This window comes from Bidens hawaiensis, unplaced genomic scaffold (genome assembly GCF_021521415.1).
Source record: "Bidens hawaiensis isolate Kalapana, Puna unplaced genomic scaffold, B.hawaiensis_p1.1 tig00024027_1, whole genome shotgun sequence".
NCBI lineage: Eukaryota > Viridiplantae > Streptophyta > Magnoliopsida > Asterales > Asteraceae > Bidens > Bidens hawaiensis.
In genome coordinates, this window is record NW_027493788.1 from 281,027 (window position 1) to 301,261 (window position 20,235).

The window sequence follows — 20,235 nt, forward strand, 5'->3', positions numbered from 1 at the left end:
GTTAGGTTTAAATAAGAAGTTTGATTTTTCTAAGAAGTTTAGGAAGGAGGGTATTTTGGTCTTAGCACTTTAATATCAAAACTCACTTACTTTAATCTCAAAACCCACTTAAATTAATTTCAAAAACCCACTTACATAAAACCTACTTACATCTTCACTCGTCTCCTTCAACCACCACCACTCCACCACCCACCGCCACCACAACCGTCACTCAACCGCCGTCACCTCGCCGGAAAAGTTTATGGAAATTTCGCCGGAAAATTCATCGGAAAGTCACCGGAAACAACCCTCGAGAAATTTCGCCGGAAAAATCGCCGAAAAATGCACCGAAAAGCCGCCGAAAAAAGTCATCCGAAAACGGCCGCCGAAAAAAACACAATGGAAAACACTATGAAAAACACAATTTAAAAAACACAATGAAAAAAAAAACACAATAAAAAACACAATGGAAAAAAAAACACAATAAGAAAAAAAAACAAAATTTTTTAAAACACAATTTTGATAAAACACAATACGTAAAAAACCTAATTTTTTAAAAAAATTTTATATTACAATATGGTACTCATATAAAAGATAAAAAGACACTCGTTATTATAGTAAAGTTGTTTTTTTAATAAAAACGTCGTAAAAAAAAGTTATGGACGTTTTAAAATGATGGGGGAATTTGGCATGTGTCTTGCATGTGAAGAGAGAAAGTCAACAAATGTGTTATTCCTTTTATGCCCTTCCTCTTATTTTCACACATGATTTCCACCTAAACTAATATTAACCATCCATGCTCAAAATCAATAAACAAGATTACTTCTTATCCTTCATACAAAAACTATACTTTCTATTATAACCTAACCCTTATCTAATAACCTACTCTTTCTATATTTTAGGCAACATAAAAAAATAATTCAATTATAAAAACCAAATCGACTTCACAAATTTTTTGAATATTGGTTACAAACCGAAGCCGATTTTTGGTCAACTGGTCAAAGCCAGTCATTATCTAATATCAACGACTAGTTACGGTTCCTAACTGGTTTCGGCTTATAACCAATTCGATTATTAACCGGTTAACTGATAATCACCTATTGAAATTAACCATGTTAACACTAACCTTATTAACCTGTGCTTGGTTAACCAATTCTTAACCGGTTTCTATGTGAAAATATCTAACTAGTCCCCAACAGTCAGTTCTTATCGGTTTCTTCCATATCAGTTAAAACCAATTTCAGTAACCGGTTAAAATGTGCATCCAGCTATCATAATTGGACCTACCTTCCAAAGTTTCAAGACTATTAACTTTCAGAGTGCCCAGTTTTGCATAATCGCCTCTGTTTCTGCCCACAATATCACCCACAACGTCAAAACCCCCGTTAAATCCGATGCTAATTCGACGACTGTGCACCACAATCCCATATTCCAAGCTCAACCCATTATTCCTCACCGAAAAACCCACCAACCCTTTACTCGTCTTCACCCAATTCACCCCCAATTTCAAAACCCCCAAATCAATTTCAATCTCAACCATGTCCGACAACCGCCGACCCGCCGCCCCAATTCCGTCGCCGGAAACCGCCGACGGGACCGAACTTTACCGGTCACTGGAAACCACCATGGGCTCATCATTCAGCTCTGAGCCTTTGGCGCCAAATCCAAGGCCTTTGGTTATTGTTATTAGTGGCCCAAGTGGTGTGGGCAAAGACTGTTTGATAAAATGCCTGAGAGAAGCCAGGAGTAATATTCACTTTGTTGTGACCGCACGAGTCGGGCCATGAGACCCGGTGAGGTGCATGGTAAAGATTATTATTTTGTAACCAAAGATGAGTTTTTAAAAATGGTAGAAGATGATGAGCTTTTGGAGTATGCATTGGTGTATGGGGATTATAAGGGGATACCGAAGCAGCAGATTCGGGATTATATGGCGAAAGGGTATGACATTGTGTTGCGGGTCGATATTCAGGGCGCGTCGACGCTGAGGAAGATTCTTGGGGATTCTGCGGTTTTCGTGTTTCTGGTGGCGGGGAGTGAGAGCGAGCTGGTTATGAGGTTGATTGATAGGAAGACGGAGAGTAAGGAGTCGTTGCTGGTGAGGGTTGCTACGGCTCGGGAAGAGTTGAAGCAGATGAAGAATTTTGATTATGTGGTGGTGAATGCGGAAGGGAAGTTGGAGAGTTGTGTTAAGATGGTGGAGTCGATTATAGATGCGGAGAAAGCGAAAGTCGTGCAGAGGAGAGTGATGGTTTAGATGCATTAACAATGTATGTTTTTTGGACCTTTGGTTTCATATGGTTTTTGGTTGATTGGTTAAGTGAATGCTTGTTAAACTGGTTTTTTGTATGTGTTCATTTGCTCTAAGTTGATGAGTTTCGAGTCTTGTCATGTTTTGATTGCTTCCTGAATGCAGAAACTGGTTTTACACTGCTTTGAATCTATAAAATTTTTGTTATCTTGCTTTAAGAATGATCTGAATCATGCTGCTACAACAAAACCAGTAAACCGTAAGGTGTAAACGAGACAAGTTGAGATCGGCTTGCTAAAAGCTCGAAAAGAGTTGTGCTTGAACGAGCCTATGCTTTATATATTGTTATATAATATATTAAATTAAATATATATATATTTACAATTACTACTATAATTATATATAAAATTATGTTAAAAGTAACTAAATAATATGTATTATGTCATATATAAAAATTGTAGTTAAACTATATATAAGAAATAGTTATAAATGTGTATACAGGGTAAGGTTAAAATGAAAACCCACTTGAGTTGTGAAAACCCGCAAAAACCATATGTAACATCGTTTTTTTTTGTTACATGTAATATATGTTGTAACATTTAATACAAAACATCGAAACATAAAAAAAATGTTTTGCTGTTTTTTAACATTTTTTTACTAATTTTTATATATGTTTTCAGAAGAGAGAAAAAGTTATATTTATATTTACAATTTTTATTCACTTTAATTGTGGACCACAAGATTTAAACATTAATTAAAAACATCTGGTTGAGAATGAGTTTCTAGAGTTTTCATAACTCAAGTGGGTTTTTATTTTATACTTAGCCTGTGTATATATTAGTTATAGTTAGTAAAGACTAAAATAGCCGATCTTGAGCTTGAAATCTCGAGCCAAGCTCGAGCTTTAGAAATAAGCACAGAACACCTGAGTTTGAGCCTAGGCGAGTTTGGGCTCGGCTCGGCTCGGTTCGGATCGTTTACACCCACCATAACATACATAGAGGGAACACGTATACTCGGTCTGATTCTCAGTTGTAATATAACAAACGTTGTTCTTGATTCAGTCCAAAATAGGATATTGATAACTTGTGAACAGAGTGTCATACAAGTTTTAAAACAAGAACAAGAAACACCATTATAAAAGCTGTTGAACGATCTCAGATAACCTTGTGTATGTTCCAAACATTGGTGAGACAATGCCGATTGCAATGATCAATACGCAAAGCGATACCTACCAACCAAACAATCAAATGGAAGAGTAAGAATGAAAGTATGTTTGTTTTAAGGGAAGTGTATTTGATACCTGAAAGCGAGCTACGTTTCCTTTGACTATGCGCAGAAAACAACCACAAGGAAATATCAATGACTGGAACAAAAAAATCGCGTTAGTTTTGTGTCCTCAGTCAGCCGTATAGGTGCTAAATATGTCGTGCTCACAGGTTGGCGGGTCAGACCGAACACATGACACATTTTACCCAAAGATAAATATATGCAACAGTTATGTTTAAATACAAATCATGAGGCTTATTTCTATTGGAACTTTCACTCCCAACCAGTTTAAGACATGATATAGAACATAATTTTCTTGAAGTATAAAAGTCGAACTGAATACGACCTGTTTAGCTAAAGGCGTTTGCATGTTTAACCAAAAACTGACCCAGCCCTTTTATACCTAACCCAAACTTGTGATTTTTGTTATAGGTATATGCATATCAGTATATAAGAAATTCACACTCCTAAGTAGATATATGGCCATGAAAAGTTAGAACTTACCACTAGCATAGTGAGTAATGATCCAATCAAAGACATTACCAACCCTGTAAAAAGAAGGAAACGATCACAATTATATACATACATGATGTGTTTCAACCTCTCGACTAAGTATATCAGAGCTGCGAGAACTTACCAAAGAACGGGAAAGTGAGGGCCACAACCAAAGTAGAGGCCACCAATGTTGTTCTAATGAGGAAGGAGTAAACGTGAGACCCCAAATGGTTTGACGGTATCAGTTCCTCAAGACACATCGCCACCGGAGATATAGTTATAGCATATGTGATTCTTGTTAAGGAATATACAATTGTTCTTTAGGATCATGTTTCTGTTTCATATTATAATGGTGCAAAAATAGTGATAAAATGTTTATATTTATAAGAGTCTTGATTATCACTTATAGCAAAAGGATATTTGGTAAATGGATTGATTACCTACAGAAGAACAAATAACAGACATGACTTTAAAGAGATTTCAGAAACTAATCGCACATTCGATAACTAGTTAGCGTACCGTAGCCCAGATTGCAATTTTGGAGGAAACAAAATTTGAAGGTAGGTTGAGAGTAAACTGTGATTCTATCGATTCACCGAACATCATGTATCCCATTATCGCGACTCCAGCATAAAGTAAGGTACATACTGCAAAGCTTCAAAAAATTGTTTTAAGATTATATGAAATTCAGTAAGGTGCATATTTATGAAATTCTGTTTATATTATATAATATTTAATGTTATATGACCCGGGTCTCGGGCTTTGTTTTGCTTGAATTAAGTAAGTACTAAGTACCCACCTGGCAAACTGGACTAGAGGAAACTGACTTCTTTTTTCCATAGATGCATAAATGTTAGGAAGAACAGCATGCCCTGCATTACAATAACCATAGAGCCCGATGGCCACCGGCAACGTTGACAGATTTAACGTTTTTGTACTTTCAGTCTGAAAGTCGATGTTATCCACTAAACCAACCCAAAACAAACAAATGACCAAAAGAAACGAAACAAAAGCTCCTCCAGCTGGATACAAACACAAAGAAGAAAGTTAGAATTCATAAAGTTTAAAATCTGTTATATTTTGTTATTATATTTTGCACCAACCAGAGATGTAACTGAGAACGCTCATGTCACGAAGCCAAACTGTTGGAAGAACAACAAAAGTGACCATTATTGCGCACAAATAATGGGAAGTTAAATGATATCCTCCGAAGCTTAATTGTGCATTTGGAAACAAAGAAGATAGATTATCACTCTCCAAGATTATATATTCAACGCATGCAGACTGCAACGTACGATAGATATTGGGTGATTTAGTTAAAACCATAGTAAAAGTAAAGTCGTTAAAACCATTGTTTTCAGAACCAGACCAGATTGGCCTGTTGAACCGCCTCTATTTGAACTGGCTAGGGAACCGGTGGCTGGACCGAATCATCAATTTTTTTAGTTTTCCATCCAAAAATGTCATTTACCTACCGAGGGTTCATAATTTTGTTTTAAATTAGTAAAAAAATACCTTTTGTTTTAAAATTATTATTAATGACCAGTGGATCAGCGAAGTGGCTCATTTCCGGTTATGAAAACATTGGTTGAAACATAGGAAAAGTGGTTAACTATGCCTCCTGCGAGATACTTACATACAACTCCACGTACAAAATAATCTGCACCAAAACAATAAACATGATTATAACATTAGTTGATCAAACAATTAGTAAAACTGTTAAACTGCAACAACCATAATCTTTCTTTTATTAGAAACAATTATAGAGTTTAAACAAGCTTACAAAAACCACTTCTCATATTATACAAGAAAAGATATGGCTTAAAGGAAAGTAATCAAGAACAACAACAGTAATCAAGGTTAACATGTAAAACATTCATACTTGAATAAAGCACAAATTACAACACTTGAACATTAATCAAACTTACAGAGATGACAAGACGTCCGGCTTTGCCAAAGGCAGCCTCAGCGATATCAGGATAGGTCTTAAGACCAGGCTGACTTTCCAAACAAGAACGAAGAAAGAGACCCGTGTAGAACGAAAGAACACAAAAGATGAATAACACCGACATACCTGCCCAGCCTCCTTGTTTCGCTGCATAAGGAGTAGAAAGAAGTCCTACTCCGCAAAGAAGATTCACCCATACAAGAAATCATCATGCACCATAAATCACTATGTAATGCAAATAGCCACATATAGCATGTGTTAAGAGGAATATTGAAGACATCAATGACGACAACAAACAACCATTCTTAGTAAAATCCCATGCATCATAACAAAGCTATTTGTAGGGTCTAGGGTGGGTCGGATGTAGGCAAACATACCTCTGTCCCAGAGGATAGAGAGGTTTCTTCCAGTGAGACAAATGAAACCAGGTAAACTTGTTTATTCCATTTGAACCTAATCAAATCATATCTCTAGATTATGGTAGAGATAATTAAACAAAACATAACTAATATCTCCCAATCAAATCATTTCGGTACATAGCTTTCTAATTCTATATTTTCAGTAGTTTTTGTTTTCTGCCATTTAGATTCCATACTAGTACTCCATGTTTCTAATATGCTTTTTATGTCCATGTATGATTTTGGAGCCAGCGTGTCTCCCTGGATCGAAGCAGCCTCTCTATCCTATGAAATAGAGATATGGCCTGCCTATATCCCACACTCGCAGACCCTATCAATAGCTAGCTATGCTATGAGTGAGATGGTTATTGTTGTAGTATCTTCTAACAGATGCAGTATATATACCGTTAATCACAGCTTGACTGAACAAGCTCTTTCTAACCGTTGGAGATTTCTGAGGATGAAATGAAGCTTCAGAACTATGATGCTCTTGTAGCTGTTGGTCTTCTTCTGCAGACAAGAGAGGTTTTTCTGAACTAGTAATTATCCTCCTTCTAGGCGATGACGGAATGGATGAACCACCTACTGGTGATAACTTAGGAGACCCCAGGAAGTTCAGACTCTGAGTTGCTAAAAGATCCATTGATCTCCTGAAACACCAAACAAAGAAAGAAATTAAAAAAGATTTGTAAGTCACATTGGTCATAGAAAAACAGTTTTTATAATCAAATCATACATTTCAGTTTTTTTCATCCTATTGTCACAGTCACTATTTCTAACAGGCTCTAATTATATATGTAAACAGATTATATGTGCGAATATAACCTGGAAACTTTGACAAGCAACTAGAATCCGATTTTTAACTGTATGTTATAACTAATAATGTGAGGTTTACCAATTTTTGAATGATATCCTGACAAAGAAACAGGTAAAGAACATGTAAGAGTTTTGGATTTCATATATTTCTGGATATCTCTTTAATCCCAAACAATTCGTTTTCAGATAAAGTTTTTTGCATATCATGAAATCAATAATCAAATAATATAGAAGGTTTTTCAAAGGATGAGAAGTCTGCGAAATTCGATACTGAAATTATACCAAGTCTTTATACAAGTGTCGAATCAACACAAAGGTTGGGTGAAATGTCATTCCAGAGGCAGTTTTGGGTGTAATAGTAGTAGTTACATTATATGCGCACGCCCTGTTTGCGGTGTGCGCACATAATGCATATATGTGTGGGCCCTGTGGGGGGGGGAGTGAAATTTTACTAATTTTGACGTTATTTTACTTATTTCACGAAAATAGGGTTAAAAGTGACAGAAGGTTAATTAGGCATCATGTAGTGGCGTTGATAGCCGAAAGACAAAGGTGCATGCACTAATCGGCCGATAGTTGAGTGTTATGTGCCTTATGTTCAAGGTTTGATGGAAAACTACTATCGAGCCGGGGTCTCACTGGAAACAGCCTCACCATTTCTATTTCTACGGGGTAGAGGTAAGACTGTCTACATCTTACCCTACTTAGAATCTACCATAGCCTTGCTATTGATAGGATTTACTGAGTATGTTGATGTGATGATGACATTAGGTACTTCGGTAGCAGACCAGCATATATACCGAAGTTCCAAAGAGGCTAGTTACCTTCAATACTTTCACTATTGAACTTTAAAGAAGCATGGATGTCAAATCTTACAAAGAAAGATGTACAAAAGTTGTTCAAAATTAAAAATAAGAAAAAACACAAAGAATTAGAAACTAAACAACCACATAATCTAAGTAGCACGGGAACGGGTAAGGAGCCAGGATACGGAGACGTTACGGGTACGGGAAACGGTAAAAATCAAAAATCCAAGATACCGGTACGGCAAAAACAAAAATATAAAAATACAAATATATTAAACAAAGTTCAAAATAGACTTATACTAGTATAAAGTGCAAACTCCAAAAAAAACTATATCAATGATAGGTAATTAACTATCAATAAAAAATAAATAAGTGTGTACTTTTTACCAATATATATAATATATAATCAATTTAAACATTTTATGTATATGTATAAAATTATAAGTTGATGACCAAATGTAAACTAATATAGATAGAGGGTTAAATTTTAAAATGTATAACCTAATTTAACATTTTATGTAAAAGTTACAAATTTTAGAGGCTAAATGTAAATGATTGAAACATAAAGGGGTCAAATGTTAAAATTAAACTTATTTAACCCTAAAAAAACTATTCAGCCGCCTACTTTTTCTTCCTTCTTCATTTTCCGACGCCAGTATTCTTCACCGGAATATGCCATGTGTCCGCTCTGTAGGTTCCTGGACGGATCTTACACGGGATATCGCTATCTACGTAGGTGCGGAATCCCTGCGTAGGTAGTTACGAGCGTAGAATACGTAAAACAATCACACGCGATACAAACGAACACGTTATATATTATAACTTGAAACACGTCTATTACAGACTCTCGACACGTTCACTGAACTTCTGAATTACACGTGACTAACCAAAAACACTCGTGCACCGTAAACCCGTAGGTTATATAAATACACGACAACTTCGCCTCAGGCGAAGTTGTCAGTAACTTCGCTCGTTGAACAAGTTCGCCTAGGCGAACTTGTCGACAACTTCGCTTGTTCAACAAGTTCGCCTAAGCGAACTTGTTGACAACTTCGCTTACATACATAAACATAAACTTAAACATAATTACATTACAGACTCGATTACAAACGCTAGACTATGAACTACTGACATTTATGTACCAACACGCTCCGCCATGCTATTGGCTATAGAAACGTTTCGGAATCGTTTGTTGACCGTCCCCATTTAACAGGTTCGTTTAGGAAACGTTTCTAAGGTGTTTCGGTCGCGTTTCCGTCCCCACGCTGTCCTCAGGACCGGTACTCTAACCTCCAAGCCGTCCCCGTGCTTCAGAGCACATAATACATTACATTGGGCTTTCATTTTCAAAAGACTTCAAAATCTCAATGCTTTCTTCTTCCTTGTTTTTTGACATGGGTAAATGGAGTGAGCTAGGGTGTGTACTTAAGCATTTAACAAGAATATTGAAAATATTATTAGGCACCATATTAGAATTAAGTAGGGTTTTAGGAACCTTATAAAACATATAACTACCTTACAGGATATTTTTATTTACAATTAAAGTTGGTTTCATGTTTTTTCCTTGAATCCTTAAATCAGTGAAAAAAGCAAGGGGGGGGGGGGGGGGGGAGGGGGTGGTACCGGTAACTTTGAGGCCATGAAGGGTCCAAAGAATCATCAGCTAACTTGCTTAGAGGGAGAGGTTCATCATCATCAGCATATGTCAAAGACTCACAATCCTTCCTATCCATAATTATATTATTATCTTCATTTTCATCGGCATCGAAATTTTCTTCTTTCCCATCTCCATTGATATTATTACCCTCATCCGCAAGAAATATGTAATCAGATTCCTGATTACTCATTCCTTCTCAGCTTTTGATCAACCTCCAAACCTATTACATTATTACATATCTTAATTCCTCTCTTTGGATCATAATCTTATAATTCAAATAATATATTTTTAGATGATACATATATACATGCAGAGCCAGATACATACCTAGTTTTTAATTATTGGGTGGAAACTGAGAATGAGTCGTTGTTAGGATGTTCCATGCAGAGAGATGCATATATACCTAGTTGTTGTAGTCTTGGTTAAAACTCCAACAGCTTAACCGATTTTCCAGAGAGAAATTAGATCTTCGCTAAGATAATAATAATAATAATAATAATAATAATAATAATATAAGGGTTAGGTTCAAATAAGAACTTTGATTTTTCTAAGAAGGCTAGAAGGAGGGTATTTTAGTCTAACACTTAAATATCAAAACCTACTTACTTTAATCTCAAAACCCACTTACATTAATTTCAAAAACCCACTTACATAAAATTCAATTGCCACTCCACCGCCGACCGCCACCACAACCGTCACCCACCACCACCACCTCGCCGGAAAAGTCCGAAAAAACACAATGAAAAACACTATGAGAAGCACAATGTAAAAAGTACAATGGAAAAAAACACTATGAAAAAAAAACACAATGATAAAAACACAATTGTATGACACAATGTAAAAAATACAATGGAAAAAACACAATGAAAAAAAAACACAAAGAAAAATACTATTGTATAACACAATTTCGTAAAACACATTTTGTAAAAAACCCACTAATTTTTTTTAATTTTTATATTAAAATATGGTACTCATATAAAAAATAAAAAGACACTCGTTATTATGGTGAATTTGTTTTTCAATAAAAACGCCGTAAAAAAAGTTATGGACGTTTAAAAATGATGGGGGAATTTGGCATGTGTCTTGCATGTGAATAGAGAAATTCAAAAAATCTGTTATTCCTTTTATACCCTTCCCCTTATTTTCACACATGATTTCCCCATAAACTAATCTCAACCCTCTATGTTCAAAATCAATGGACAAGATTACTTCTTATCTTTCCTACAAAAACTATACTTCCTATTATAACCTAACCCATAATAAATAAATAAATAAATAAACAAATAAAACTTTGATAGGCTATAGGCTATAACATTAACCTTAATTAACATGATGTTATCCAAGTATTAATTAAATTAGATATGCGCTTACACACAAAATCCTATTTGTATTTCACTGGGTAAAATGTACGTACTGTCAATTATCCTATAATCATAATTTCAGAATTTTAAATTCTCTCTCTCTCTATTTTCTCTCAAGCCATCAAATTATTTTATTTGTAAATTATGGTTTCTCATACATTTGACTCAAGTTTATGGGTATGGGTCTCACAAACCCAGATAGCCATTAAACGGGTTATAACATCTCATTATATTAAAATTTAATGTCACAAGTATTTGATATGAAAATCCTATGAAATAGGGATATACTAAAAATTAAAATCTGTTTTTTAAAAAAATATACTATTTATAATTATGAAATAGTTTTATAGTAAAAGAATTATCGGGTCATAGGTCTCATTAAACCCAGACCCATGATTATTTATAATCCGTTTATAATATTTATATATATTTTAGGATTTTAATTTTATTTATTGTAATGAAGTTAATAATATACTTAGAATTTGATGATGAAAGTGTTTTACAAATAAATAAGATGTTATAACCCCGGTTAAAAGTCATATGGGTTTGGTGAGACACATGATCTGTTTTTTTTACTATAAATTGTTTTCTTAATTATAAATAATAAAAAAACGGTTTTAAAATCTGATTAAAAAAGAAGACATTATTTATAATTATGAAATAGTTTTATAGTAAAAAAATTAGCGGGTCATGGGTCTCATCAAACCCAGACCCATGATTATATATAATTCGTTTATAATATTTGTATATTTTTTGGGCTTTTAATTTTATTTATTATAAAGAAGGTAATAATATTCTTAGTATTTGATGATGAAAAAGTTTCACAAATACATAAGATGCTATAACTCGGGTGAGACTTATGACCCACTTTTATTTTTATTTTTTTATTATTTGTTTCCTATAAAACGTTTATATATATTTAAGATTTCCTTACAATAAATAAAATTAAAATACATAAAAATATATAAATATTAGAAACGTAAAATATAAACAAACTCCGTAGTCAAACCCTAATTTAATTTCTCAATAAGGATTTAGTTACATTAGCGATTCTTTTTTCTTTTAAGTTTAACTTAAATGAAAAGTTTCATAAAATAATATCCAAATTATAACAAATGAACATAAACGAATAAATATAAAACTTACGTAGATAATTCATTCAACGTTTCATTAAAAATAAGCATAACCCAACATAGATTAATCAAAATAGGTTCAAGTATAGTATTAACTTCTTATAATAAATAAACTAAAATATAAAAAAAAATACATTTACAATATTAGAAACAAAAAATTTAAACAATCCTCGTAATGCGGGAGATAAAAACTAATATGCATGTATGTGTGTGTGTGTGTATCTTAAATATATATAAACGAAACCTTCACATTTTCTCTCAAGCCACCAGATTGCTTTATTGGTAAATGGTGGTTTCTCATGCATTTGACCCGAATTCACGGCTATGAGTCTCACCAAACCCAGATAGCCATTAAATGGGCTATAATGTCTAATTATATTAAAAATTAATCTAATCAGATAGCTTTTAAACTGGTTATAATATCTCATTATTTGTGAAACACTTTCATTATCAAACCTTTAGTATATTATTAATTTCCTTACAATAAATAAAATTATAATACAAAAAAATATATAAATACTTGAAACATAAAATGTAAAGCAACCCGTAATCAAACCTTAATTTAAATTCTCAATATGGATTTAGTTACATTAGCGATTGTTTTTTCTTTTAAGTTTAACTTAATTGAGAAGTTTCACAAAATAATATCCAAATTATAACAAATGAACATAAATGAAAAAATATAAATATTAAGTAGATAATTCATTCAACGTTTCATTAAAAAATAAAGATAACCCAACATAAATTAATGAATATGTTTAAGTATAGGAAAATTGGAAATAAATAATCCCACCTTTTGTGTATTGGTCGATAATAATCTCATCTTTAAAAATTATTAGCAATGGTCCCACCTTTTAACTATTTTTGTCTCAATGGTCATCCGTTAAAAAATACTTAACATTGTTATGTTTTTTTCCTAGTTTCAAACTGATGTTTTAGGGATTTTGATGGGAATAACGATATGAGTCGACTGACGTAAAACTTATTTTGAAACGGTGATTCAAATGGCTTGATTTTTGTTAATTGGAAATTCAAGCACCCGAATTAAAACATTGTTTTGTCGTTTGGATCACCATTTCGAGATAAATTTTACATCAGTCGACTCGTATCGTTCTTCCGATCAAAAGCCCTAAAACATCGGTTTGAAACTAGGGAAAAAACATAACGACGTTAAGTGTTTTTTTAACGGAGGACCAGTGAGACAAAAATAGTTAAAAGGTGGGACCATTGCCAGTGATTTTTAAAGGTTGGATTATTATCGATCAATACACAAAAGGTGAGATTATTTATTTCCAATTTTCCTTAAGTATATTATTAACTTCTTACAATAAATAAACTAAAACCCAAAAAATGCATTCACAATATTGAAAACGAAAAATTTTAAACAACCCTCGTAATACGAGGGTATAAAAGCTAGTATATATATATATATAGGGGTGGGATCTAGAGAGAACATCTTTTAAAGAGAAATTAGATAACTAATAAAGAAATATTTTTAACTTTTCTTTAAAAAAATATTTTGTGATTTTTTTTCTTTCCTCCTAATAAGATGATATTGTTTCTAAAAAAACGAAAAAAAACTAGTAGATGTAGTGCATATGTGCACTAATGTGTATTGCTTATATACAATAGTGTTTTATTGCATATAATATAACACAATTGCAATATACAATTATACACTATTGAATATATGCAAATACAACACTAATAATTGTATGCAATACACACTATAACATATGCGTAATACAACACTAATGCACATATGTACTATATCAATTTTTTTTAATTTTTTATATAATATAACACTATTGCACTAATACAATACAAACAATTGCATATATGCTATTCAACACTATTGCACATATCAAAATATACACTCGTGCACATATGCAATAAAAAAAGTTGATGTATTGCATATGTGCACTACAACGAGGTTTTTTTTAATTATATATATATATATATATATATATATATATAGTGAAGAATAACAACATATAAGAAGGCTGAAAGAAAAAAAAATTAAAAATATTTTTTAATTAAATTAAAAATATTTCTTTATTAATTCTCTAGTTCTTTTTTTAAAAAGGAGTTCTCTCTGATCCTCTCCATATACATATATAGGGGTGGGATCCAGTGAAAACTCCTCTTAAAGAGAAAACTTAAAAACTCCTAAAAACATCTAAAAACTATTTTTAACTTTTTTTTAAAATTTTTTTTGAAGTTTTTGTTTTTCCATTATTCTTATATTTTGTTATTGATTCAAAAAAAAAAAAACCTTTCGGTAACCTCGTCGGTGTAGTGCACATGTGTAATGGTGTGCATTGCATGTATGCAAAAGTGTTTGTATTGCATAGTATACAACACTATTACACATATTTGATACACACTATTGTATATATGCAATATAAGACTAATACGCACATCGATTACACATTAGTACGTATGTGTAATACAACATTAACGCACATGTGCATTACATCGACTTTTATTTTATTATTATTATTTTTTCCATATAATACAACACTACTACACATAATATACAAATATTGAATATATACAAATAAACACTACTGAACTTAAAAATACATAGTAATACACATGTGTAATACAACGGTTTCACACACTAATACGTATGTGCATTACAGCGGGTTTTTTTTATTTTTTTCGAGTGAAGGGGACCAAAATATAAGAATAATGGCAAAAACGAAAATTTGAAAATATTTTTTTATATTTAATTAAAAATAATTCTTTAAGAGTTTTTAAGTTTTCTCCCTAAATATGAGTTTTCTCTTGATCCTTTCCCTAAAGTGAAAACTCACATTTAGAGGGAAAACTTAAAAACTCCTAAAGAATTATTTTTAATTAAAAATAAAAAAATATTTTCAAAATTCTGTTTTAGCCATTATTCTTATATTTTCTTATATTTAACTCGAAAAAAATAAAAAAAAAAAAAAACAAAAAAAAACCCGCTGTGATGCACATATGTATTACTATGCGATACCGTTGTATTACACATGTGTATTACTATGTATTTTTGAGTTTAATAGTGTTTTATTGCTTATATTCAATATTTGTGTATTGTATATGTGTAGTTGTGTTGTATTATATGAAAAAATAATAATAATAAAATAAAAGTCGATGTGGTGCACATGTGCGTTAATGTTGTATTACACATACGTACTAATGTGTATTCGATGTGTGTCTTAGTCTTATATTGCATATATACAATAGTGTGTATCAAATATGTGCAATAGTGTTGTATTCTATGCAATACAAATACTTTTGCATATATGCAATGCACACTATTACACATGTGCACTATACCGACGAGGTTACCGACAAGATTTTTTTTTTTTTGAACCAATAACAACATATAAGAATAATGGGAAAAAAAGAAACTTCAAAAAAAAAATTTTTAGAAAAGTTAAAAATAGTTTTTTGGGAGTTTTTAAGTTTTCTCTTTAAGAGGAGTTTTCACTAGATCACACCCCAATATATATATATTGTAGATTTATTAAAAATTAAATTTTAGATCAAATAAGTTATATTAAAACTGGTTAATTGTTTGCCTAAATTTTTTTATGAACAAATTAAATGAAAGAATAGATTGTTAATTTTTTCCATAACAAATTAACGTAATTTTAAATTCCAAAAATGCCGTTACATCGTGATTATATCTAGTTATATTAAATTTTATTCAAAACGAAGACGCTACAATAAGACATTAAAACTCAAAATAATGTATTCTAAAAAAACTTTGGATTTTTCATGCTATTATCTCATTGATTTCGAATTTTACCTTCAAGTTTTCACGGTTTATTTATGTTAGAAGTGATTATTTAAACAATTGTATTCAGCAAGGCCAACCTAAGGGGTGACAGATAAAGCCTTGCTTTAGCCCCCAACTTTTCTTGGGCCCCTGATTCAGAAACTGACGCGGGGTTCTAATACATGCTATATTTAATTGGATTTGTTCAACTTCAGCCTTGGCTTTGTTAATTTTGTTTGCTTAGATCAATTTTAACCAAGGATTAAGGGTTTATTGTAAAATCTCACTCGTGGTAAAACTATTGATATGATATGTACAAGAAGAGATATAAGTAAGCCATACTACTATTGCAAAAGATAGCGTGACTGCTTTTAAAAATACCACAACTTCTTGATTATTAAACAAGAAACATAGATTGTACCCTGTGGAATTGTTATTTAAACAATATTTTAGTACAATAAACCTTCAACAATCATTGAGTTTTTCTATTATCTCTTTTAAATACTAATGAAATTAATGCTAAAAGAGGTTAAAACGTGATTCCACTCTACATCAATCGATTAGCGATTAGATTTAGTATAGGAAATAAGAAGACAAAGTACTTAATCAATTACCCTTGACTTGAACACTCTACATCAATCAGTTAATTAACGATTAGTCGACTAAGGCTGAGGGGTGTGGGGGGCGCGAGTGGGGGCGCCAGCCAATAATATTGTGACGTGTGGCAGAGAGAGAAACTTGATAAGATGGGTGTTGGTTGTGGTGCTCGCGCCCCGGGACATGGTGTGGAGGGGCGCGAGAGGGGGCGCGAGCGGTTTTTTTTTTATTTTTTTATAAATGTATTAAAAAAACGTATTATTAAAAAAACTCATAAATTATTTAAAAAAACACACATTAATTAAAAAAACACATTAATATCTAAAAAAAATTAAAGTACTAAAAAAAAACATTATTCTTATTCTTCGGCTTGGTCTTCTTCGATCAACCTCTTCCGGATACGTTCCTTTTGTTTTTCCATCAGCATTTGGTCGACCGGATTTATGTTACTGAAGTCTCTTGTAAGGAAGTCCAAATCTCTCATTCTTTTTTTTTTTCCTTTTTGTCATTAGAGACCACCTCCATGGTTTTGTTGAATTTATTGAGGGATTCAACAAGATCGTTGATGTTTACGGCTTCCCCCTCAGCCGGTTTTTTCCCCCTGGCGTCCCTTCCCAATGGCCGCCTCCTCGGCGGTGAAGACGTTTCCTCCCCCGCAACGTTTAGGTCGAATCCAACCCGGCAATCCGACCCGGCGGAAGTGCTATACGCTCCAGACGAACTAGTTTTAGTCCGTTTCGGCCCTACTTCCGCATCAAGGTCCGGCGCCACCAGCTCAACCCACTTAGAACACCTTCTCAACCTCTCCCACACCTTTACACCGTCCCACGTCTTCACCGTCCCATACCTCCGCAGGCACTCCTGCTTCCACTCTTCGACAGTGAAATTATAAACCGCCAAATCGTCACTGCCACTTGGTCTCATACGACCGGCGTTCCTGTTGAACAGATTAGTAAACAAGCCGACAAATTTTCTGATTTCGGTCCACCGACCCGAAATCATATCGGCGTTCCGCTCTGTACTCCCAACGAGCGAATAGAACGTCTCCCTAACCTTTGTCCAAAAGACCTTGCTCTTTTGGTAGTCTGCGGCAAAATGCATAAATAAATTTGTAAGTAATTTAACTTTTTTATTTAACTTTTTTTAAAATCATTTTTAAAAACGTTAAAACAATTACCGCAACGCCGATCCTCAGAAATGACTATCCAAGCCCGACACAGGGCTTCCTTCTCATCCGATGACCACGGAGTGGTTTTCCGTTTCGTCCTTCTAGTCGAAGCCGAACCCGACCCGTCCGTTGCAACTTGTTTTTTCCGGTGGACGCGTCTTCTTTGTCCCGCAGCTTCACCTTCTGGTTCTTGTGTCTCCGGAACAACAAAGTTAGGAGACGGTTGTATGTTGGATGGTTGAAAGCCGGATGATTGTTGCGACCCCGAATAAAACATCGGTTGGTCCGGTGCCGACCATAAATCGTCGTAACTGTAATCTGAATCTAGGTTTGGGTACCAATTTCCAGCCATGTTTTTAAAAAAAGGTTTGGAAGATGTGGTGATTTTGGGTTTTTTTGAGGTTGTGGTAAGTATTTTATGTGATTTTGGGTGTGGTATGTGATATTGGGTTGATATTGGTTATATAGAGAAATTTTTTTTTTTGTAATAAACTTAAAGAGCCAACGGCTCAATTTATAAAGCCCCAACGGTCATGCACGCATTCCGAAGCCCACTTTACGCCCATTCCCAGCCGCTACTGGCCTTGCGCCTGCCTCTTTTTCCGCGCTTGCGCCCCTCTCGCGCCTCGGTGGTGTGGTGCTCGCGCCCCGGGGCGCGAGCGGATGGGCTCACGCGCCCCCTCTAGCGCTCCACACCCCTCAGCCTAAGGCTAAGGGGTGTGGGGGGCGCGAGAGGGGGTGCGAGTGGGGGCGCCAGCCAATAATATTGTGACGTGTGGCAGAGAGAGAAACTTGATAAGATGGGTGTTGGTTGTGGTGCTCGCGCCCCGGGACATGGTGTGGAGGGGCGCGAGAGGGGGCACGAGCGGTTTTTTTTTTATTTTTTTATAAATGTATTAAAAAAACGTATTATTAAAAAAACTCATAAATTATTTAAAAAAACACACATTAATTAAAAAAACACATTAATATCTAAAAAAAAATTAAAGTACTAAAAAAAAACATTATTCTTATTCTTCGGCTTGGTCTTCTTCGATCAACCTCTTCCGGATACGTTCCTTTTGTTTTTCCATCAGCATTTGGTCGACCGGATTTAGGTTACTGAAGTCTCTTGTAAGGAAGTCCAAATCTCTCATTCTTTTTTTTTCCTTTTTGTCATTAGAGACCACCTCCATGGTTTTGTTGAATTTATTGAGGGATTCAACAAGATCGTTGATGTTTACGGCTTCCCCCTCAGCCGGTTTTTTCCCCCTGGCGTCCCTTCCCAATGGCCGCCTCCTCGGCGGTGAAGACGTTTCCTCCCCCGCAACGTTTAGGTCGAATCCAACCCGGCAATCCGACCCGGCGGAAGTGCTATACGCTCCAGACGAACTAGTTTTAGTCCGTTTCGGCCCTACTTCCGCATCAAGGTCCGGCGCCACCAGCTCAACCCACTTAGAACACCTTCTCAACCTCTCCCACACCTTTACACCGTCCCACGTCTTCACCGTCCCATACCTCCGCAGACACTCCTGCTTCCACTCTTCAACAGTGAAATTATAAACCGCCAAATCGTCACTGCCACTTGGTCTCATACGACCGGCGTTCCTTTTGAACAGATTAGTAAACAAGCCGACAAATTTTCTGATTTCGGTCCACCGACCCGAAATCATATCGGCGTTCCGCTCTGTACTCCCAACGAGCGAATAGAACGTCTCCCTAACCTTTGTCCAAAAGACCTTGCTCTTTTGGTAGTCCGCTGCAAAAATGCATAAATAAATTTGTAAGTCATTTAACTTTTTTTTAAAATCATTTTTAAAAACGTTAAAACAATTACCGCAACGCCAATCCTCAGAAATGACTATCCAAGCCCGACACAGGGCTTCCTTCTCATCCGATGACCACGGAGTGGTTTTCCGTTTCGTCCTTCCAGTCGAAGCCGAACCCGACCCGTCCGTTGCAACTTGTTTTTTCCGGTGGACGCGTCTTCTTTGTCCCGCAGCTTCACCTTCTGGTTCTTGTGTCTCAGGAACAACAAAGTTAGGAGACGGTTGTATGTTGGATGGATGAAAGCCGGATGATTGTTGCGACCCCGAATAAAACATCGGTTGGTCCGGTGCCGACCATAAATCGTCGTAACTGTAATCTGAATCTAGGTTTGGGTACCAATTTCCAGCCATGTTTTTAAAAAAAGGTTTGGAAGATGGGGTGATTTTGGGTTTTTTTGAGGTTGTGGTAAGTATTTTATGTGATTTTGTGTGTGGTATGTGATATTGGGTTGATATTGGTTTATATAGAGAAATTTTTTTTTTTTAATAAACTTAAAGAGCCAACGGCTCAATTTATAAAGCCCCAACGGTCATGCACGCATTCCGAAGCCCACTTTACGCCCATTCACAGCCGCTACTGGCCTTGCGCCTGCCTCTTTTTCCGCGCTCGCGCCCCTCTCGCGCCTCGGTGGTGTGGTGCTCGCGCCCCGGGGCGCGAGCGGATGGGCTCACGCGCCCCCTCTAGCGCTCCACACCCCTCAGCCTAAAGCTGAGGGGTGTGGGGGGCGCGAGAGGGGGCGCGAGTGGGGGCGCCAGCCAATAATATTGTGACGTGTGGCA

The 20,235-nt window shown here is 34.9% G+C and overlaps 1 protein-coding gene and 1 pseudogene across 1 annotated transcript; one reads left to right on the forward strand and one right to left on the reverse strand.

Annotated features, from left to right (window-relative positions):
- Window positions 1-1,353: 1,353 nt before the first annotated feature.
- Window positions 1,354-2,470, forward strand: LOC143568625 (guanylate kinase 2, chloroplastic/mitochondrial pseudogene; annotated as a pseudogene).
- Window positions 2,471-3,365: 895 nt separating this feature from the next.
- On the reverse strand, window positions 3,366-9,809 carry LOC143568619 (amino acid transporter AVT1C-like). Its single transcript, XM_077054731.1, has 12 exons — window positions 9,586-9,809; window positions 6,746-6,990; window positions 5,923-6,137; window positions 5,631-5,654; window positions 5,098-5,278; window positions 4,794-5,016; window positions 4,514-4,649; window positions 4,415-4,434; window positions 4,137-4,282; window positions 4,004-4,047; window positions 3,534-3,596; window positions 3,366-3,461 (listed from the first exon to the last, which is right to left on the reverse strand). Exons 1-12 carry the CDS (start codon window positions 9,807-9,809, stop codon window positions 3,366-3,368), a joined length of 1,617 nt encoding a protein of 538 aa, XP_076910846.1.
- Between the last annotated feature and the right edge of the window lie 10,426 nt (window positions 9,810-20,235).

Excerpts from the sequence above, each read along its gene's own strand:
- LOC143568619 (XM_077054731.1), bottom strand. The coding sequence starts at position 9,809 with ATGAGTAATCAGGAATCTGATTACATATTTCTTGCGGATGAGGGTAAT. Across the intron at positions 6,991-9,585 it reads TCATGGCCTCAAAGTTACCG|GAGATCAATGGATCTTTTAG; the intron begins GTACCACCCCCT and ends TTGGTGTTTCAG. Across the intron at positions 4,283-4,414 it reads GTAATCAATCCATTTACCAA|ATATGCTATAACTATATCTC; the intron begins ATATCCTTTTGC and ends AACAAGAATCAC.